The sequence below is a fragment of the Montipora foliosa genome, chromosome 3 (assembly GCF_036669935.1).
Source record: "Montipora foliosa isolate CH-2021 chromosome 3, ASM3666993v2, whole genome shotgun sequence".
Lineage (NCBI taxonomy): Eukaryota > Metazoa > Cnidaria > Anthozoa > Scleractinia > Acroporidae > Montipora > Montipora foliosa.
The window spans coordinates 3,788,835-3,806,334 of record NC_090871.1 but is presented as its reverse complement, the minus strand read 5'-3'; the positions used below and the strand labels follow the sequence as shown (position 1 = coordinate 3,806,334).

The following is a 17,500-nucleotide window of genomic DNA, read 5'->3' as shown; positions in this document are numbered from 1 at the left end:
GACGTACGACCATGGCTTTTGCTGTGAAACTTTGCACCAGTTCTGATGTGAAACTTTTGCGGTGATTGTCTGACCACACACGACCATGGCTTTTGCTGTGAAACTTTGCACCAGTTCTGGTGTGAAACTTTTGCGGTGATTGTCTGACCACACACGACCATGGCTTTTGCTGTGAAACTTTGCACCAGTTCTGGTGTGAAACTTTTGCGGTGATTGTCTGACCATATACGACCATGGCTGGCTGGCATTCTTGGCATGTTATTACCTTCTCATCGTTACTTCTCGCGAAAGAGATTAATTGACTGTGCATTCTTGGCATGCGATTACCGCCCCATCGTCAGCATCGTTGCGTTTCGCGATAAGGATTAATTGACTGTGCATTTTTGGCATGTGATTACCACCTCATCGTCAGCATCGTCACGTTTCGCGAAAAGGAGAGAGGGAATGGTTTCCATTTGATTGAAACAGCAAGATTAATTTTCGCGCGAACGTCCTTAGATGCCAAGTTGTTATAGTGCAACACCATTGGAAAAAGAAACTATACTAACATTTTGACTCTGTGTTCATTGCGTTGTTATTTGTTTACGTGTCACCTTGATCGCCCTGCAACTACTTCCCAAGTTTACATTTTAGCGAGGACCTCTATTTCGAGAAACTGTAAGTACAGCTTATTATTATTATTATTATTATTATTATTATTATTATTATTATTATTATTATTATTATAATTATTATTATTATTATTATTATTATTATTACTATTATTGTTGTTATTATTATTAATATTATTAATATTTATTACTATTAATTTTCATTTATTATGTAATTATTTATTACTATTGATGTTGAAACCTTGCTGGCTGGCTCATAACGTACGCCACCGCTCCCTGTCAAACGTTATGCGCTGGCTGGCAATATGTGTCATTTCGCATTTTAAAATATGCTGGCTCGTTAAAAGCCGTCTCACACAATGGCTGGCTGGGAGTTTTATTTCCTGAAACTCTTGCTTGCTGGCAGTGAAGAGCGGCTATTTTTTTCCCAGGAACGTAAAATATTAACGAAGATTGACGTAGAAACATTCTAATAGTTGCTGCAACATTATATGAACAATTTTGTCTCTCCGATCTGGGTTTGGTCGGAAATCCATTCACGTTATCTAGCAATGTCAGTTGTCACACGCCACTTGCCTCGTTCCTTAAAACCTGAAGCCACAAATTCAAGAAAGTAAGAGGTCTATTTCTTTGATATGGCATCTCGTAAATCGAGTCTTGAGTTGACTGATAGCAATCCAATTACAAAAGTAAAGCGCGCGCTCTGATTTGGCAATTACCCATTTACTATTCGCCCCATGAGTGAATGGTCATTACGAAAAGCGGGCGCCGCCGGTAGAAAAATGTCTTTTCCTCAAACTACAAGAATGACCGACCAGTCTACCGCCAAAAATGCTGACACTTCTTCGCAACTTTATGAAAAGAAGATTTAGAAATCTCACTTTTTAACCGTTAGCGGATATTTCCCCGAAATCACCGGCAAAGCGATTTGAAAGCCTAAGTGAAACCAGCTCGACAAGTTAATGAGCGACAGGCATTCAAATGAGACAATGGATGCCACAAGATGTTTTGGTTACGTTATAAAACAAATAATAAACGGTTCAGCGTGTACTTGCTTGGCATGAAAGAAGATGGTAAGAGTTGCACGAGGCCGAGTGAACTCTGGCTTCTTGAGCGCTTAGCAAACATCTCCCGCACGCGGGATGTTGCTAAGTCGCTCAAATTTAAGATCAGACAAGGCGACGAAAAACGGTCGTTCCATGCGCCCAAAGGATATCGTTTGAAGTGATGAGTTCACTTCTTTGAGAATGATTAGTTATCACCGAGGATGACATTTTCAAATATGCATGTAGCATGTTCACCTCACCAGTCTAAAGATAGTTCCCCTCCATAAACTGTGGTGTAACGCAAGGTTATGTATTTGTTATATTTAAGTGTCCCACCTGACTGTGGTGGATCCATTCTCGTCAAAATTCTAGTTATTTTCGCGCCTGTGTTTACTTTCTTAACTATTAGAGGGTAATTTGAAGTGCTAATTTTCTACCCATGTAAACCATGTGAGCGCCAGCCCTACTAATGGAAATTTACGCACCCAAAGACAGAGAAAAACTCTTTCCAGGGTGGGAAGTGAACCCCTCCTTGTTTTCACTTTCGCCTGGCGTTCCACAAACTAAGCGTGGAAAGAGAGACTGCTCGAGTGGACTTTTTATGTTTCGTAGGCAAACATGGATTAAGCACACAAAGGAGCCCCTTAAACCCCTTCACTCCTAGGAGTGAGACTTGCGGATTGTACGCTGTCTCACTTTGACTTTTATATTTAATTTGTCACTTTCCTCTGGAATTTTTATTGATGACTGGAAAAATGCGCGTGTGTGCCCGGTCTATAAAGGCAATGACCGTCGTGATATGGGAAATTATAGACCCATTTCAATCCTGCCAATAATAAGTAAAGTTTTCGAGAAAGAAGTTTTTCAACAGCTTTATCACTATTTGAAAGTTAATTCTGTTCTCTCTAAATTCCAGTCTGGTTTCCGCCCTCTCCATTCGACTGTCTCGGCGTTGATTCAAATGTGCGATGATTGGTCTGATAATATGGATAAGGGAAAATTGACAGGTGTAGTTTTTCTTGATATTCGTATGGCCTTCGACTCAGTTGATCATTCGATTTTACTAGAGAAAGTTGAGTTTTATGGAGTCGCTGATAGAGAATTGATGTGGTTCAAGTCTTATCTTACTGCCCGACAACAACAATGTTTAATAAATGGTTGCTTATCTTCTCAAAGTAACTTACTCTGTGGAGTTCCCCAAGGCTCTATTCTCGGCCCTCTCCTTTTCCTTATCTACATAAATGATTTACCAAATTGTTTAAAATTCACTACCCCCTGTTTATATGGAGACGATACTCAAATCTTTACATCTAGTTTTGATATTGGCGCACTTGCCAATACTATAAATTCTGATTTAAAAAATATAAGCGACTGGCTCAATGATAATTAGCTCCAATTCCACCCTCTCAAAACTAAGTTAATGGTTGTTGGGTCAACATATAATTTGAACACTAAATCTGGAGATTTACGTAATGTAATCTCCATTGATAATAATTTGGTTTCACGCGTAACCTCTAACAAACGTTTGGGAGTTCTACTAGATGAAAAGCTTACATTTGAAACTCATATTGAGTATATATGTAAAAAGGCATGTGCTGGCATAGGTGCTTTGAGAAGAATTAAGCCTTTTGTCCCCCTCTGCACCCTCGTAACTTTATACAGATCACTCATTCAACCTTATTTTGATTACTGCTCACCCATGTGGGATACATGTGGTAAGCAACTGAAAGATAAATTACAAAAAATTCAAAATCGTGCGGGAAGGGTTATTACAGGCTTTTCATATGATGTTAGGTCCACAGATGTGTTGAATAACCTGAAATGGAAAACCCTTGAAACCAGGCGCTTCCATACAAAGGCTCAATGATCTATCTGCCCCCCAATTGAGTAACTCCTTTGTAAAGCTGAAATTACAATCTTAGGAATATCGAGACTGATCTAGCACTTCCAAGGCCATACACAAATTTTTTGAAGCGCAGCTTTAAGTATAGTGGTGCAAGGCTCTGGAATAATCTTTCCTATGAGGACCTATGAGGCAAAGAGCGCAAAACCGCTTTCTGATTTCAAACGCAAACTTACCTCCTCGCCCTCCATGCTTCCTACTGGATCGCACAGGTTCTATGTAATATACTTCTATTTTAAATATATACATATATCTATACTTTATTGTAACGTGTTTACCTACGCCCCACCTGGAAACCAGCTTTTGATGTGTGTGGCTAGCGTAGTGAAATAAAGTTGTATTGTATTGTATTGTATTGATGATTTTACTCGTCAGTGGGTGGGAGTGGTTCACGGGAGTCAATCGGTTAAGCGAGGAAAGACGAAAGACTCTGGAACGAGGCTGAAAGGTTCTACTGTATGATCCACTTGAGAGCAATTTGATCAGTTAAACGATTACAACGAACTATTTTCCTCAGTGGAAAATCCACATTCGGTGCAAGTCCATATTTGGTACGGTTGCCCCTTTAACGAGAGAGAGAAGAGAGCAAAGGTGGCATCATGTTTAAAAACTGTATAATCTTAGGACACTTTTTCGCTTCGCAAGTATTTCAAACGTCTTTTCATGGTGCTACCAAACAGTGTTGTAAAATCTTGTAAACACGAAGAATAAGTTGGGCAGGGATGAAAAAAACAAGAAAACAAAAGCGCCTTTCAGTTGACAAAATTTGGTGTTGATATTCAGGCTTTTTTCTTTTTGGGAGAGTGACAATTGAGAACCACAACTGCATGGTTTTTGCTGCTGTTGTTGTTTCAGGTCGTGATGAGTGCGGTGACTACAGCGGTTTTTCTGCGTTCCTATTACAAGTATAAATACCGTCCTCAGTATTATTACCTGTATACCATGTTAGGGGTAAGTGAAACCATTTTCAAGTTGCCGTTGCCAAGACGCACCCTTGTACAGACTGACTCTTCAGTGCTTGAAGGCTAAGGCTCTTGTTCTACTGGAAGAGCAAGCTGAATATTTTTTAAACTCTCTTTTGAGAAGAGAACTCATCCAAGGTATCTGTAGCAATACCTCAGTTACTCGTCTCACAACGTAACACATGATCATGATATGGAAGTTGCACTCCGCTGTTTATGGGTTGCTGCTGGTTAGGCCTAATTCTGGCCGTGACCTAAGCTTCTCTGATCGTAAAATTCTCATGTTTAAAAATTTTCAGGAGAGTTTGTGCTGGTCACGTGGTTCAGCCTCGGTTCTATGTGTCAGTTGTTGCTTCGTGATTCTTCCAATGTGTCGTAACGTATTATCATTTGTCAGAAATTCCAGCAAGGTAAGATAAAGTGGAATATTCTTGTTTTCCGAAAGGCAAGCATTAGTACAGCTCTGATTTTTAAAGATTTGGTGAAATTTCAGGCAGACAACCCAATAGCAATACATACACTAGTTTTAATCTTTTTGCGAAGTAAAGTTATGTAACCCACATGTAGGTAATAATTTTTTTGAGTCTCGAAAACCGCTTAGTGGACCGGGTTTCTGTATACGACACTCGACTACTGCTCACGTAATTTGGAGAAAGTTAAGCTGAAAAAAGTGAATTATTTCTCCTGAAATAAATGACGAGCGATAAAAGCAAACTGAAGCGACTGAAGAAGAAAATTTTATCTCAACAGGATATTGGTCGTTTTTTCGGGCGCTTGTTGGACAAGAACATCTGGTTCCACCAGGCATGCGCAGTGATTATCATCGTATCCGCCGGTAAGTCACCAGCCTGAATAATTTTCTTCCTTTATATTTCAAGGATTAGTGCGTCCTGAAATGAAACTGATACAGGGCTGTCTGAATGTCGTTGAATGATTCACAAGACAAAAGCAATTTGTCAACTGAAGCCTTAGGAATTCTATGGTCTTGTATAGCTACTTAGTCGAGTATCATAGCAACTGCATTTCTGTCTTTATTTTACTTTCCTTCTTTACAAAATGTGGGAAAATTGCGCTCTCTTTTTTCTCCGGCGAGTTGAAGGCAGAGCGCAAGCAGTCAAAAGTCAAGTGGAAACGTGGAACGTCATCGCATATCCCAGAGAACTGCTTGACTCTCGCTGACTCGCGGTCTCAGTCCTCTTGCATAGATAAAAGAGAATGTGTAAGCAATCTGAGGTATTTACTTCATTTTAATGGTAAATCAAGTGAACCTATGATCCTCGCAGTTATCTCTACGCAATTTTAGCAATTGCGTAAAGAAGCTTGAAAATTTCAGGACATCAACGGGTTTGAACCCGTGGCCTCGCGATGCCGGTGCGACGCTCTAACCAACTGAGCTATGAAGCCGCTGATGTTCAGTGGGAGCTGTTCATTGGTGGGTTCTAATGTTCCCGTGATGAATGAATCAACGAACGAAATGATATATGAAATGAATCATATATTGAACTGCGAGTATGGAATCAAGTGAGTCAAGTGAAGCTATGATCCTCCCAGTTAAATAGCAATTGTGTAGAGAAGCCTTCAACAGGGTTTGACCCCGTGGCCTCGCGATTTTCAGCCCTCTTTTCTACGCAATTGCTAAAATTGCGTTTATAACTGCGAAGATCATGGCTTCACTTGATTTCAAATCGGCAGTTCACTGAATAAATGATTCATTTAATATCATTTCATTCGTTGATTATTCAGTTAAGCCGGTGAGTGACAAACGGTCCAAATTGTTGCAGCTCCTGTTCAACAAATGTTGAACAGTGTGCCATGCAGTTCTCACTATATGAACTCAACTGCTCTCTTTTAATAGGTACTTAACAGATAATCACTTTAACAGATCAGTTACATGATACTGAGGCTATTGAAAGCAAACAAACAAACATCTATTGTTACAATGTTGAACGAAATAGAGATGAGTTCTATTCCGTTCAACAAGTTGTCGCTTGTTGAATGGTTTTCCAGTGTCGCGTTCACGTGATTTGGAAGGTACAGGGTGGCGGATGGTGAAGAATCATCTTTAATTGAATGGAACCAAGGCCAACAAGGCTCGCACGCACAATGACAACAACCTTTCGTCATCCGCCATTTCCAAATTTGCTGCCAAAAATGGAAAGAGTTCGAAATTCTCGTTCCACAAACGTTGAATATGTTTACAGCCATTCAACAAGTCGCAACATTGACATTAGGGAGCTTTAGCAACGACAACGGCGACGGCAACGAGAAAGTCAAAAAATTGCATATTGTAGTGGGCAAAAACAATAGCTTTGCAAGCTCTGCACGTGCATCTTTTTTATTTTTGTCTATTTCTTGGCCGTTGTCGGCAAATCAACAACGTGAAATGACCAAATTAGAGGTTTTAGGGAGAACGTTAGCGCTTGAGGATAAATTTTCATTTTCTGTCTTAAATTGAGCGCCGTTCATACTAGATTCTTTCTTGAGGGTTTGCCAAAATGCTTGGAATAGTCGCAAAGCGATTTCAATAACGCGAATTCTCATTTAACGACGACGTTCTCGTTGCCGTTGCCGTCGTCGTTGCTAAAGCTCCCTATCCAACAGGCGGCAACATCGTGCAACATTTGTTGAGCAACAAATAAGGTCACGTCCGATCATTCGCTTGATGATTTTGTCCATGTATGTTCTGAAGTACTACTGTTCTGTCATTTCTCCGTTTGTTAAGGAATTCACATTGCAGCTCATTTTGTAAATGCCACAAGATTTTCAACCAATTACAGCTCAAAGTTCAAGGATATAAACTTCGCTTCCTACCACAACCAGGTTAGGCTGAAGAATTTAAGGAGAGATTTACCCACAGGTGACCCAGGCTCACTGTGTGTGCCACATAGGTAAATATAGAGAACATATCAGGCGAAGTTTAGGTCTGGAAATTTGCAAGAAAATGGAAATAAAAATCGATGAAACCTACCATGTGGTGAGCTGTTGTTGTCTTTAATACGTTCACGAAGTTTCGGGAAAAATGGTCCCCGTTCACCTTCCTTCATAGTATAGTAACAAGGTAGGGAGACGGAAGCCAGCGTAGGGACTCCGATCGACCCAAAACAAGCACGATTTTTTTTCGTGAAAATCAATCCAGTCGCTAAATAAACACACCAGGCTCGTGGAACATGAATTTTTCTAAACCATGAATCCACTGAAGCATCTCCAAGTAGCAACGCGAAGCCACCAGACTGCGTAGAACTTGTAACTTAACCTACTAAAATGGCGGCCAGACACCGTTGTCCTCGCAAAGTGTCCAATTCAAATATGGCACTGAACTCGGGACGCCTGGTGACGAGTATAATAAGTTCTGGAGGGAGGGAGTCCCAAATTGCTAAAAACAAAACTCACTGAGCAATCTGGGACTCCCCTCCCTCCAGGGGGACTTATTATACCCGTGAGAATTGTGTTTAGGCTTAATTGTTTCTGTTATATATTTTTTTTCTGTGCTCATTGTTTTCTGAACCAATCATGAGAGTCGTTGTAAGAGCTGAGTCCTACGTCCCATAAAGTACGTGCACAAATCGATTATTTAGTCACATAAATCACTGACTAGAGATTTATAAAAGAGACCATAGACGAATAAAAGCCGGTTGGCTCGAAAAACCTTAAATATCAATGACCAAAACCAGGTTTTCTGAGCCCGCGAGACTGAGCACCCCCAGAAAACCATATTGTTTTAACGAGAACCGCAGGTCAGCAACCTGGTTCTGGTCAATGCTGTCTAAGGTTTTCCCGTTGGCTCACCTTTCCGAGAAAGCGGCGTATTGAATTTTAATTTCATTCACCCGTCTGACTCTCTCTTTCCAGAATCCTATGGAATTTGTTTTCACTTCAGGTACGTCAAGCGCTTTTAACATCTCTATGGGACGGGAGGGAGGTTGGTCCAGTAATCGGGTTGCTGCATTCGTACAAGGACCTCCTGAGGTCGTAATTCGCTATGATCGTCAATTGGATTGATCCTCTGTGTTACTCGGAATTCAACTGTATCACGACGTGTAAACACGAAAAAAATGTTGTTCCTTTAAAGTATCCTAACAAAGCCCTTAATTTCAAAATTTTATGACCTCACCACTTTAGTACTCTACTGTTTTTAAGTTTAAGTTTCAGTTCTTTTGTTTTTGGGTTTGCGTAGCGAGCCAATCACATTATACGTTACGAGAGCTGCTACATCAGCCCAAAATTTTGGTTTCATCATATCAAACGAGTTGATAAAGTCAAATTGACCATCGTAAAAAAGATTTGCGAGCTGAAGTTTTGAGTGTTAACCATTCGTCAGAGCAAATTGAGGAATTGTGAGTTGCTAGTGGTTTATGTAGAAGATGGAGGAGCTTTGCCATTGGTAGAACCATGCACGTGACATGAATACACGATAAATTAATTGATTCCGTAGGGATTGAGAATGCCTAATTGAGAAATAAAGTTTTGTTCGCGATTTTGTGGCTTTCTTTTTTAAACAGCCAACTACTTGCGTCTTGCCGATGGGTTTCTTAACGCTGTTGTGTTGATCCGTATTTTTCCTTTCCGTGTAGGTTCTTCACTTTTTATGCCTGACCAAAACGTGTTTGTTCAAAGCAGTTGTGCTGTCAATTACTGATAAACGTGTCTTATTCTTTGCTTGATTTTTAGTTGCTGGGCTGACAGGCATCGCAATGACGTTAGTTTTACTTGCAATGGTAGGCAGAAAATGTATAAATTCGCCAGTTTTCGACATTATACACACAAACAAAACAAAGTTCTCATCACTTAGTTATTGGCTTAGTTTAGCTGACAAAAAATAGATGCAATAAGAGCGGATACCTTAATGGAGGGTCATAAAAACCCATAGAGATCTCTCGCTCTTATTTTATCAGTGTGACTTGTGAAATAAATCTGTTATCCGTAAGCATAATTTTATGAGCGCGAGTTGAGAGTGAGATGGAAGATAGTCAACGAGGTCTGGTGCGTTGCGCCGATTTGGCTACAGCCAATCTCATATCTAACAAACGCGCGTGGAATGATCGTTTTCTTAAATTTCGTCAAACTCTAATCTGTTCCAGTTTTACAAAACAGTCGACGCAATCAGTTTCCTTATAAGTTCATACGGTATATACTATCAAAACCAGTAGAGTGGTAAAACTGCCGTTGGAAATTTGAATCCGAAGCGGTTCGATTCTAAACACGTGATCTTAAACAAATTGGCATGTGATCCGAAAAATAATGCCACGTGATCCGAAAAAGTGTTTCTTGTTGAATGCCATGACCGCCAACGCGCTTTACACGAACCACGTGACAACCTTTTTATGTCATGTGACGACTTCTTTTGCGGATCACGTGATAAGTTTTTTTGGAATTCTAACGGCAGATTTACCACTCTATTGAGTTTGATAGTAAGCTGATAACTGAGACTAAGGCTACACATGTGCCGAATCTAATGCAAATGAAAAAAGTTTATTTTTTTCGCTCATTTGTACTGGATTCGGCACATGTGAAATGCGACGTTTAAAACGGGCCTAAGTGAGCCGATCAGACCGCCAGAAACGCAATGTGGTTGAAGGTGTTATTAAGTAGGTTAGTTGGCATTCTGTATTTAGAAAATGAATTCTAAGTAAGGTAACATTGAAATGCATCAAAATTAGCAGGGGCATAGCACTGGAAGGTAGGGATGTCGTAGTGGTGCATGATAGCACTCGCCTCTCACCAATATGTGGCCCGGATTTCGATTTTGGACTCGTGGCCATATGTGGGTTAAGTTTGTTGCTGGTTCTGTACTCTGCTCCCAGAGAGATTTTTCTCCGGGTTTTCGGGTTTTCCCCTCTCCTCAAAAACCAACATCTCTAAATGCCAATTCGATTCGATGCAGTACCTCTGAAGACCACTTAAGGACGGTGCATACTAATTCAAAGGTATTTTTGCGCGGTTTGTTATGAATATGCGGGAAAAGCAGATCTCAACGAGGGTTATTGAAATCCATAAAGAAAATTGGGGGTAACCACGCATTTTTCAAAGATAATTAATCAACAATATTTGTAAAAAGCTTTAAATTACAAAGCAATGTATGGCGTTCTTTTTTCAAATTGAAGCTTAATTATCTCTGCAAAATGCATGGTCACCCCCAATTTTCTTTTTGGATACCAAGAGCACTTGCCAAGTTCTGCTTTCTCCGCATAGTTTTGAACCGCGCAAAAATATCCCTGTCTAATAAGCACCACCTATAGGAAACCCGAGTACCTCAATAGGAGCACCCATTCTCGTCACCAAAGCCTCAGATCGACCCAAGGCTCTGGGAAACTCTATGTAGGCCAACATGCGCCGTAGGGTTCTTATAGCCAAAAATTGACTATTTGAATCTTACGGCGCCTGCTCACTCCTCGTGCTAACTTGGATGCACAAAGTAGAGACTCTTTTGATTGTTCTTCACGAAAACCAATAGGAAGACATTTTTTTTCAAGGTTCCCCAGAGCTCTTCTCTCCCTCAGTGAAGAGAAGAGCTGTGGGATCGAGATTGAGTAAACAACGTCCTTAATTAGTGAATTGATTAAAGCCCAACCATAATAATAGACGTTTTTGAGACACGAACGGCAACCGAAAGTGAACATATCATCGCACCCGTAGACAATACTTAGCAATATAAATGAGGTAATGTCAAGACAGGTTCAAAAGGAAAATAGCTCCCTTTCTGTTGCCGTCCATGTCTCAAAAACGTGGCGTGCATAAGCTCCCTAATGTTTCCAATTCCCTTCCTCTCCCATCAACAACGTCTGCCGTTTCCTTTCCACGTCGCATTCCCATCCCCTTAAAAAGGTAGAAAAATAGGTAAAGTCACTTCACTTAATGTCGTTATCTCCTTCACCACCGAGGCTGGTATGAATGGCAGCCAACGGTGTGCCCTTTACGCCTCTTTTTCTGTCAGTGCTCCAATAAACGGGTATTTATAATTAAAGCTCTAGCTATTCGGATCAGAGGAAGGTCGAAACAGACGTTGAAGTCACCGAGGATCTAACTGGGAACCTCTTGCTCCCAAAGCCTCGCACTAACCCAGCAACTGAGCTACGCCTGCTCCCTTTTAAGACCTCTCCTTCCGATAATTATTTCACAGTCCCTAACATTGTCCTTTTGAAATTATTTTGTTGTGTTAACCCTCAGGTTTTGACTTCTGTGACTGCTGTAAGGTAAATGATGATGATTTTGTTTGATTTTTGTCAATACTTTCTGCTCCGCAATTTTTCCTTCACATTCCTTTGCTGTTATTGTTGTTTTGCAGACAAGCTTCTTATGAAATGTTTTGGTATTCTCACCATCTTTTTATCGTGCTCTTTTTACTTCTGTTTGTTCATGGTCTTGGGTAAGTCCAACTGAATACTGCAGTATGTATTAAACAGCTTGTGAGAAATTTATGGCTTGACTTAAAAATGTCTTAAGGCCATGGTTTTTTCTTTCTTTCTTTCTTTCTTTCTCTCAGGGGGATAATTAAACACCAAGTAAATTTGGACACTCACTCCCCCGGGTGTGATTCAATCCAAACAAATAGAAGCAATATCGTCAATACCAGTCAAGTGGCATGGTGTTCGGAGGCGCCGATGTTTAAAGCCGATGAACCTGAGGTACTTTAATAAACGATGGTAGGCATATGCATTTCGGGGTTTTTTTATGGGAGGTGGGAGGGGGGGGGGGGGGAGGGGTTGGGCGCAGTAGTACGCAATTTCTACCTTTTTACAGTGACTTAGCACAAGCAAAAAGAACATAGAGTTGTATGAACAACTTGAGCCAGCATTTGATAAAGCACTGTGCAAAAATCGACATGTCCAGCATGAAAAACAGATAACCGATTTGGATTTGATCTCTCTCGGTGAATCTAGGCTTGGATGTGGTGCGTTGGTCCATTATTTTTCTATACCATGGAGAGACTAATACGAGCAATAAGGAGTTTTCAGAAAGTGAAGATCACGAAGGTAAGAGGAATCATCCTCTCAAGCGATAACTGGTTTACTGATCTGTTTGGTTGGCCCCCTTTGACGTATTTGTTTTCCTCAGATTATTGACCATGATGATGGAGTGTTGGAAATACAAATGAAAAAAGAGAATTTTACAGCTGCACCAGGGCAGGTAAAGCCGGACTTTTCACCCATCAGCCACAAATACGAGAGACTACCTCTGTCAACTTTCTTTTCAAAACATTAGCAAATAAAACTGAGATTGTCTTCAAATCGCCGAACTAGCCTAATTCCGGCTTTCCTCTTAGCAGGGTTCAGTTTCGACCTCAGAAATGAGAAAAGCAAAGAGTCGGTAAACCAACTCTACGAAGTGTTCAGCCTTGTGTAGATTATGGTGGGTGTTGCAGAAAAGAAATTAAATAAAATAGGCCTTAATAAGAAAACAGTTACCGATTAAACTGCATCTTGTTTGGCAAGGCTGCTTTCCCTGTAGTAAGACTGATGCTTTTACCGTAGTATTCAGTACTTGGTAAAACGTGGGACGAAGAGGGTAAATCCGTCGCAAGTCGGAACCAAAGCCAGTTTTTGCTCACGTAGCCGTGAGGCGTTAGGTACGAGATCGAGGGGTGCCACAACCTCAAACCACAGTGAATTGTATTGTTTTTCTTTTAGTATGTGTTTGTCAATTGCCAAGACGTGTCAAGATTTGAGTGGCACCCTTTCACGCTGACACTGGTGAGAAAACTTTAAGGAGACAAAATTTGTCACTTGAGTGCGTTGATTTCTCGTATTCCCCTAGACTTTAAAGAAATGACCAGTTCTGACTATGAAAGCGAAGAGTCGAAAGGGACGAGCTGCCTAAATACGTTGTTTAGTGCCATCCCTCGGCGACAACGGGCGTTATTATTGGCCAATTAAGCAAGCCGTATTTTTAATTACATTAAGCTAAGAACAGAGGAAACTTTAAATTTAATTCATACTTTTCATGGCGTTGCGATTTCTAAGAGATATTGTAAACATCTTCATAACCTCGTATTTTTGCTGTTAGTTACAGCGCCTTATTTTTTTGTACTTAAACTTAAGGTCATAATCTAGTGAAGTCGTAAAAAGGTGAACAGGGAGGTGCCTTACTCATGTCGAATGACTTGTCTTATCTCTTTCGCAGTGTCCGTCAACAGAAGATTCCACGTTTTCGATACACTGTAAGATTCTCGGAGATTGGACAGGTGACTTACAACAAAAATAACTATATCTTTGCACCATTTGCAGTTTAATCAATTTTGCGGCTTTTTTATATATCTAAGCTGTATTTTTTGCGCTTGCTAATGTCCAACTGGAAACAGACTTCTATGTTTAAAAAGTAATTTACAAATTGGGTTGGATATTTTAGAGAGGTTTTCGCATCGACTGCTTCAAAAGCTATCACAAGAAGATCAGAGACAATTGACAAGTGAGGTGCACCATGGCAGAAATTTCAGCGACATTGCACCTAAAGTAAAGTAAGCACGTTTATGTGATATGTTATGTTATGTTTTAGCCGAAAAAAGAAGGGATTAAAATAAACATCGAGAAGAGTGTTGCCAAGTTAATAAGGGGTTTGTTTCCGAAGAAACTGACAGTGGTACTGTGTAGGTAAGGGGAAGAGCTTGATCAAACGAGACGACAAAGGAAAAACGAACCACGAAAGATTTGCGTGCTCGAAACAGAAGCTCCGACTAGGGGCTTACACTCCAAACGTAAGCTCAAAAATCCTTTTTTTCAACGATGGTTATGATTTACATTCATCAAATTGTATGATAAATCAACACTTTCGTATTGCCAAGGTACATTATCCGGCGTTAAGACAGATTGAAACCTCAAGGAGGCGGAGACATGGAGGAGTTCCCCAAGGGGCATGTCCACTACAGACAGGGTTGGCTGAGTATGGGCTTCAGAAAAGTGCGGGAGCTTTGCGATATTTAACATATATATATATCTTTTTTTTTTGCGGCCTTATTCTGAGAGAAATTTCGCTTTCCGGCGAAAAAAAAATTTAGCTTAGCAACGCTTAGAGCAATCATTTGTAAATGTAAATGTAAATGTGAATGCTTTGTTTATAGTGGAAGTGCACTTAGCTATCAAGCTAGTTTACAGGCACCCCACTTTTAACAATGTGAAAGAAACAATTCAAAGTTAACAGAAACGTTATTAAGAACCCCAACTGGCAGGAAAGCAAAGCGTGGTAGAATTGAATCCGGGACAACCGAAACAAATCCTAACCAGAGGTTCGAACGGGATTTGAACCCGGAGCAGCCGCATGCAAACCCAACGCCCTAACCACTCGACCACGCTGCCTCCTAAGCGCAATCATTTGCCATATAAGGTCAAACTAAGGTATATGAGCTGTAACCGAGAATCAGTGAATCAATCAGAGCACGAGAAAAACATTAACCGATGTTGAAGATTTTAATAATTGTTCTTAAACAGCTGTTATCTTTTCCGTCAAACAGGATTGTCGTTGATGGCCCGTATGGAAGCCCATTCAGGGTAGGGAGACATTAAACATCAACTAGATTAAAGTATGATATGAATCTGCGGTCGGTTACCGCTGAAATGTTCCAAAGACATTTTGGACCTTACATGCAATGTAAGCTTTAGGATTGGTACAAGGACGATCAATCCATTTTGACGTGAAAAAGTGTCCTCGTGTCTTTTACAGGACGTTTGGAGTTATCATGTGAGTGTTTGCATAGCAACAGGAATTGGCGTCACTCCCTTTGCTGCTGTTCTTAATGACCTGAGGTAAGTATTGTAAAACTGTGCAACTGACGAGACTGTAACTCGTGCCCAGGGTCTTTCATCTTTACACCCCAGAGATATGCCAAGATTAAAGAACCCGGAAACAAGGTTGTTTCAGCCTTGTAAGGTAAAGAAATGTCATGAAGTGCACTTAGCTATCAAGCTAGTTCACAGGCACCCCACTTTATAATAATCTGAAAGAAACAATAGACTGATTCGGCCAACTTAATGTTGCACCCAATGCAAATCCTTTTGGGAATAAAACGTTTTGTTTCAAGTATTTCCATGTCATTTTAAATTTGAATGCTTCATTGTCATGCAAATTCAACACACAAAGAATCTTAACCCCGAGAGATTTGAATTGGGTACAACATTGAGTTAGCCGAATTGGTCTATTCAAACTTAACGAAGTGAACACTATTCAAAGTTTACACTATATTTACAAAGCGTGGTAGAGTTAAATCCGGGACAACCGGAAGGAAATCCAAACCAGAGGTTGTAACGGTTGTGAACGGCAGACAGACAGACACGTTTATTTGGAGTCTTATACAATAAATAGTATATCGACCACAATTTCCAAATAACTAAGAATTACAAACAACAAAAGTATACATGGCTAGGTTATGAAACTGACTTGGCAAGCTTGAAGAGAATAATTTACCGTTTTCAGAGGGTCTTCGAAACATTTTAAATAAGTAAGTCGAAAGAAAACCTCAAGATTATTAAAATTATCATGAATTTTACTATCACCGACGCTGACCCCTTTGCGAATGAAAGAACCAACAATTGACTCTTACTTGCGAAGCTGTTCAGTTGGAGAAATCGAGAAAAGAAAAAAGGGCTTTGTCGCGAAATTCAGCGTTTGAAAGAGTGTCAGTTTGTTTATGTGATAACCATTCATTTTACACAGATTGAAAGTCAAATCAAGAAGTAGTTTAAAGCTTCGCCGACTGTATTTTGTGTTGGTGTGTAGACGTATCAAGTCTTTCCATTGGTTTGTGGAACTTTTACACTCCATTCACGTTATGGTAAGCCTCGAAAAGATTCATTAGGCCTATGTAAATTAAAGCCATTCATGTACAGTGAATGAAATGAATGTATGTTGAAGGGCGGGTCATAGACGAATGAGAGGAGTAATCCTCACACTTAGCTAGAAAAAATTCAAGTAATTGTCTTCAAGTGCAAGGACCACTTCTCTCATTCAAATTGTACAGTTATATACAAGTCAGATGACACAATATGAACGTAAACTAAAAAGAGCAGACTACATCGGACTGTTGTAAAGACAAGACAATGGGAACAAGACGAAACATTGACGACAAGACAAGGATGGCAAGGCAAGAAAACACAAATCGACGTTAGAAAGACACAACAAGACAATCCGTTGATAAGACAATTTTACACTTCGGAAATGTCTTAGCGTACGGGAGGTAGGGGGAGGAGGGGGTGAGGGTCGCTTAAAAGAAAGGTTTACAGTAGAAGTAATGTATATGGCTGGTGAAACACAGGAAGATACTGTAATAAGAAGTAGTCGCTATCGCTAGGTAGTGGTGTTGCTCTCCTGTAATTTCTCTTTCTTTTGTTTGCGTCTTCTAGCTTTGGGAGGCCAACCGTTCAGATTTCCTCATATGTAACTTTTACTACACCGGACCACAATTTCAAAAAGAGGTACTATCCATGCTAATAATTTGTTGGTTACTTCACTAAGCTTGTCTGAAAACTGCCACCAAAAATTATTTAACAAGGGATGCAAACCTTCTTGAAGTGTACAACAAAAGGCAGTAATTTGATTTCCAGGAGGACGAGTTTCAAAATCAGCCTTGAAAAATCTCTGTAGGTGTTCGTGTTCATGGTTTATTTCTCTGGATGATGGAATCCAGAACGAGTTTAACAATTCCATCAAAGCGTGGTTCCCAGAGAAAGAATATTTTCCCGAAGGAAGCGAGAAATAATTTTGGCCTATAGCACAAACGTATTTGATACGTTTTCACAACGTGAAAACACCTCGATCTTGAAATTTTCAAGACCTCGGTCACAGATCACTTTTTTACTTGTTGACTCGCACCGCGCTTGATAGCAAATGCAGTAAGCGACTTACAAACTGAACGTTTCAAGGAGAAATTAATATTTTTATTTGAATTCTATTTCCACGCCTCTTGTCTAATAGAAGTCTGTTTTAAACACTTACTTCTGTATGTAAACGGATTCGGTGTCAAAAAATGGAAATTTAAGGTCATTACACGACCTC

The 17,500-nt window shown here is 40.2% G+C and overlaps 1 protein-coding gene across 2 annotated transcripts in view; it reads left to right on the top strand.

The window, feature by feature from the left end:
• The window catches only part of LOC137996498 (NADPH oxidase 4-like), a 23,790-nt gene that overhangs the window by 4,067 nt on the left and 2,223 nt on the right, over nt 1–17,500 (top strand). For both annotated transcript variants that reach the window (XM_068841936.1, XM_068841937.1), the window contains 18 exons: nt 4,416–4,511; nt 4,822–4,932; nt 5,273–5,357; nt 7,245–7,342; nt 8,372–8,399; nt 9,191–9,237; nt 11,687–11,712; nt 11,805–11,885; nt 12,003–12,144; nt 12,400–12,492; nt 12,575–12,646; nt 13,147–13,209; nt 13,640–13,700; nt 13,865–13,973; nt 14,964–15,000; nt 15,173–15,255; nt 16,163–16,280; nt 16,849–16,920. In XM_068841936.1, coding sequence (XP_068698037.1) covers nt 4,416–4,511; nt 4,822–4,932; nt 5,273–5,357; nt 7,245–7,342; nt 8,372–8,399; nt 9,191–9,237; nt 11,687–11,712; nt 11,805–11,885; nt 12,003–12,144; nt 12,400–12,492; nt 12,575–12,646; nt 13,147–13,209; nt 13,640–13,700; nt 13,865–13,973; nt 14,964–15,000; nt 15,173–15,255; nt 16,163–16,280; nt 16,849–16,920 — 1,422 coding nt within the window. The remainder of the gene's footprint in view (nt 1–4,415; nt 4,512–4,821; nt 4,933–5,272; nt 5,358–7,244; nt 7,343–8,371; nt 8,400–9,190; nt 9,238–11,686; nt 11,713–11,804; nt 11,886–12,002; nt 12,145–12,399; nt 12,493–12,574; nt 12,647–13,146; nt 13,210–13,639; nt 13,701–13,864; nt 13,974–14,963; nt 15,001–15,172; nt 15,256–16,162; nt 16,281–16,848; nt 16,921–17,500) is intronic.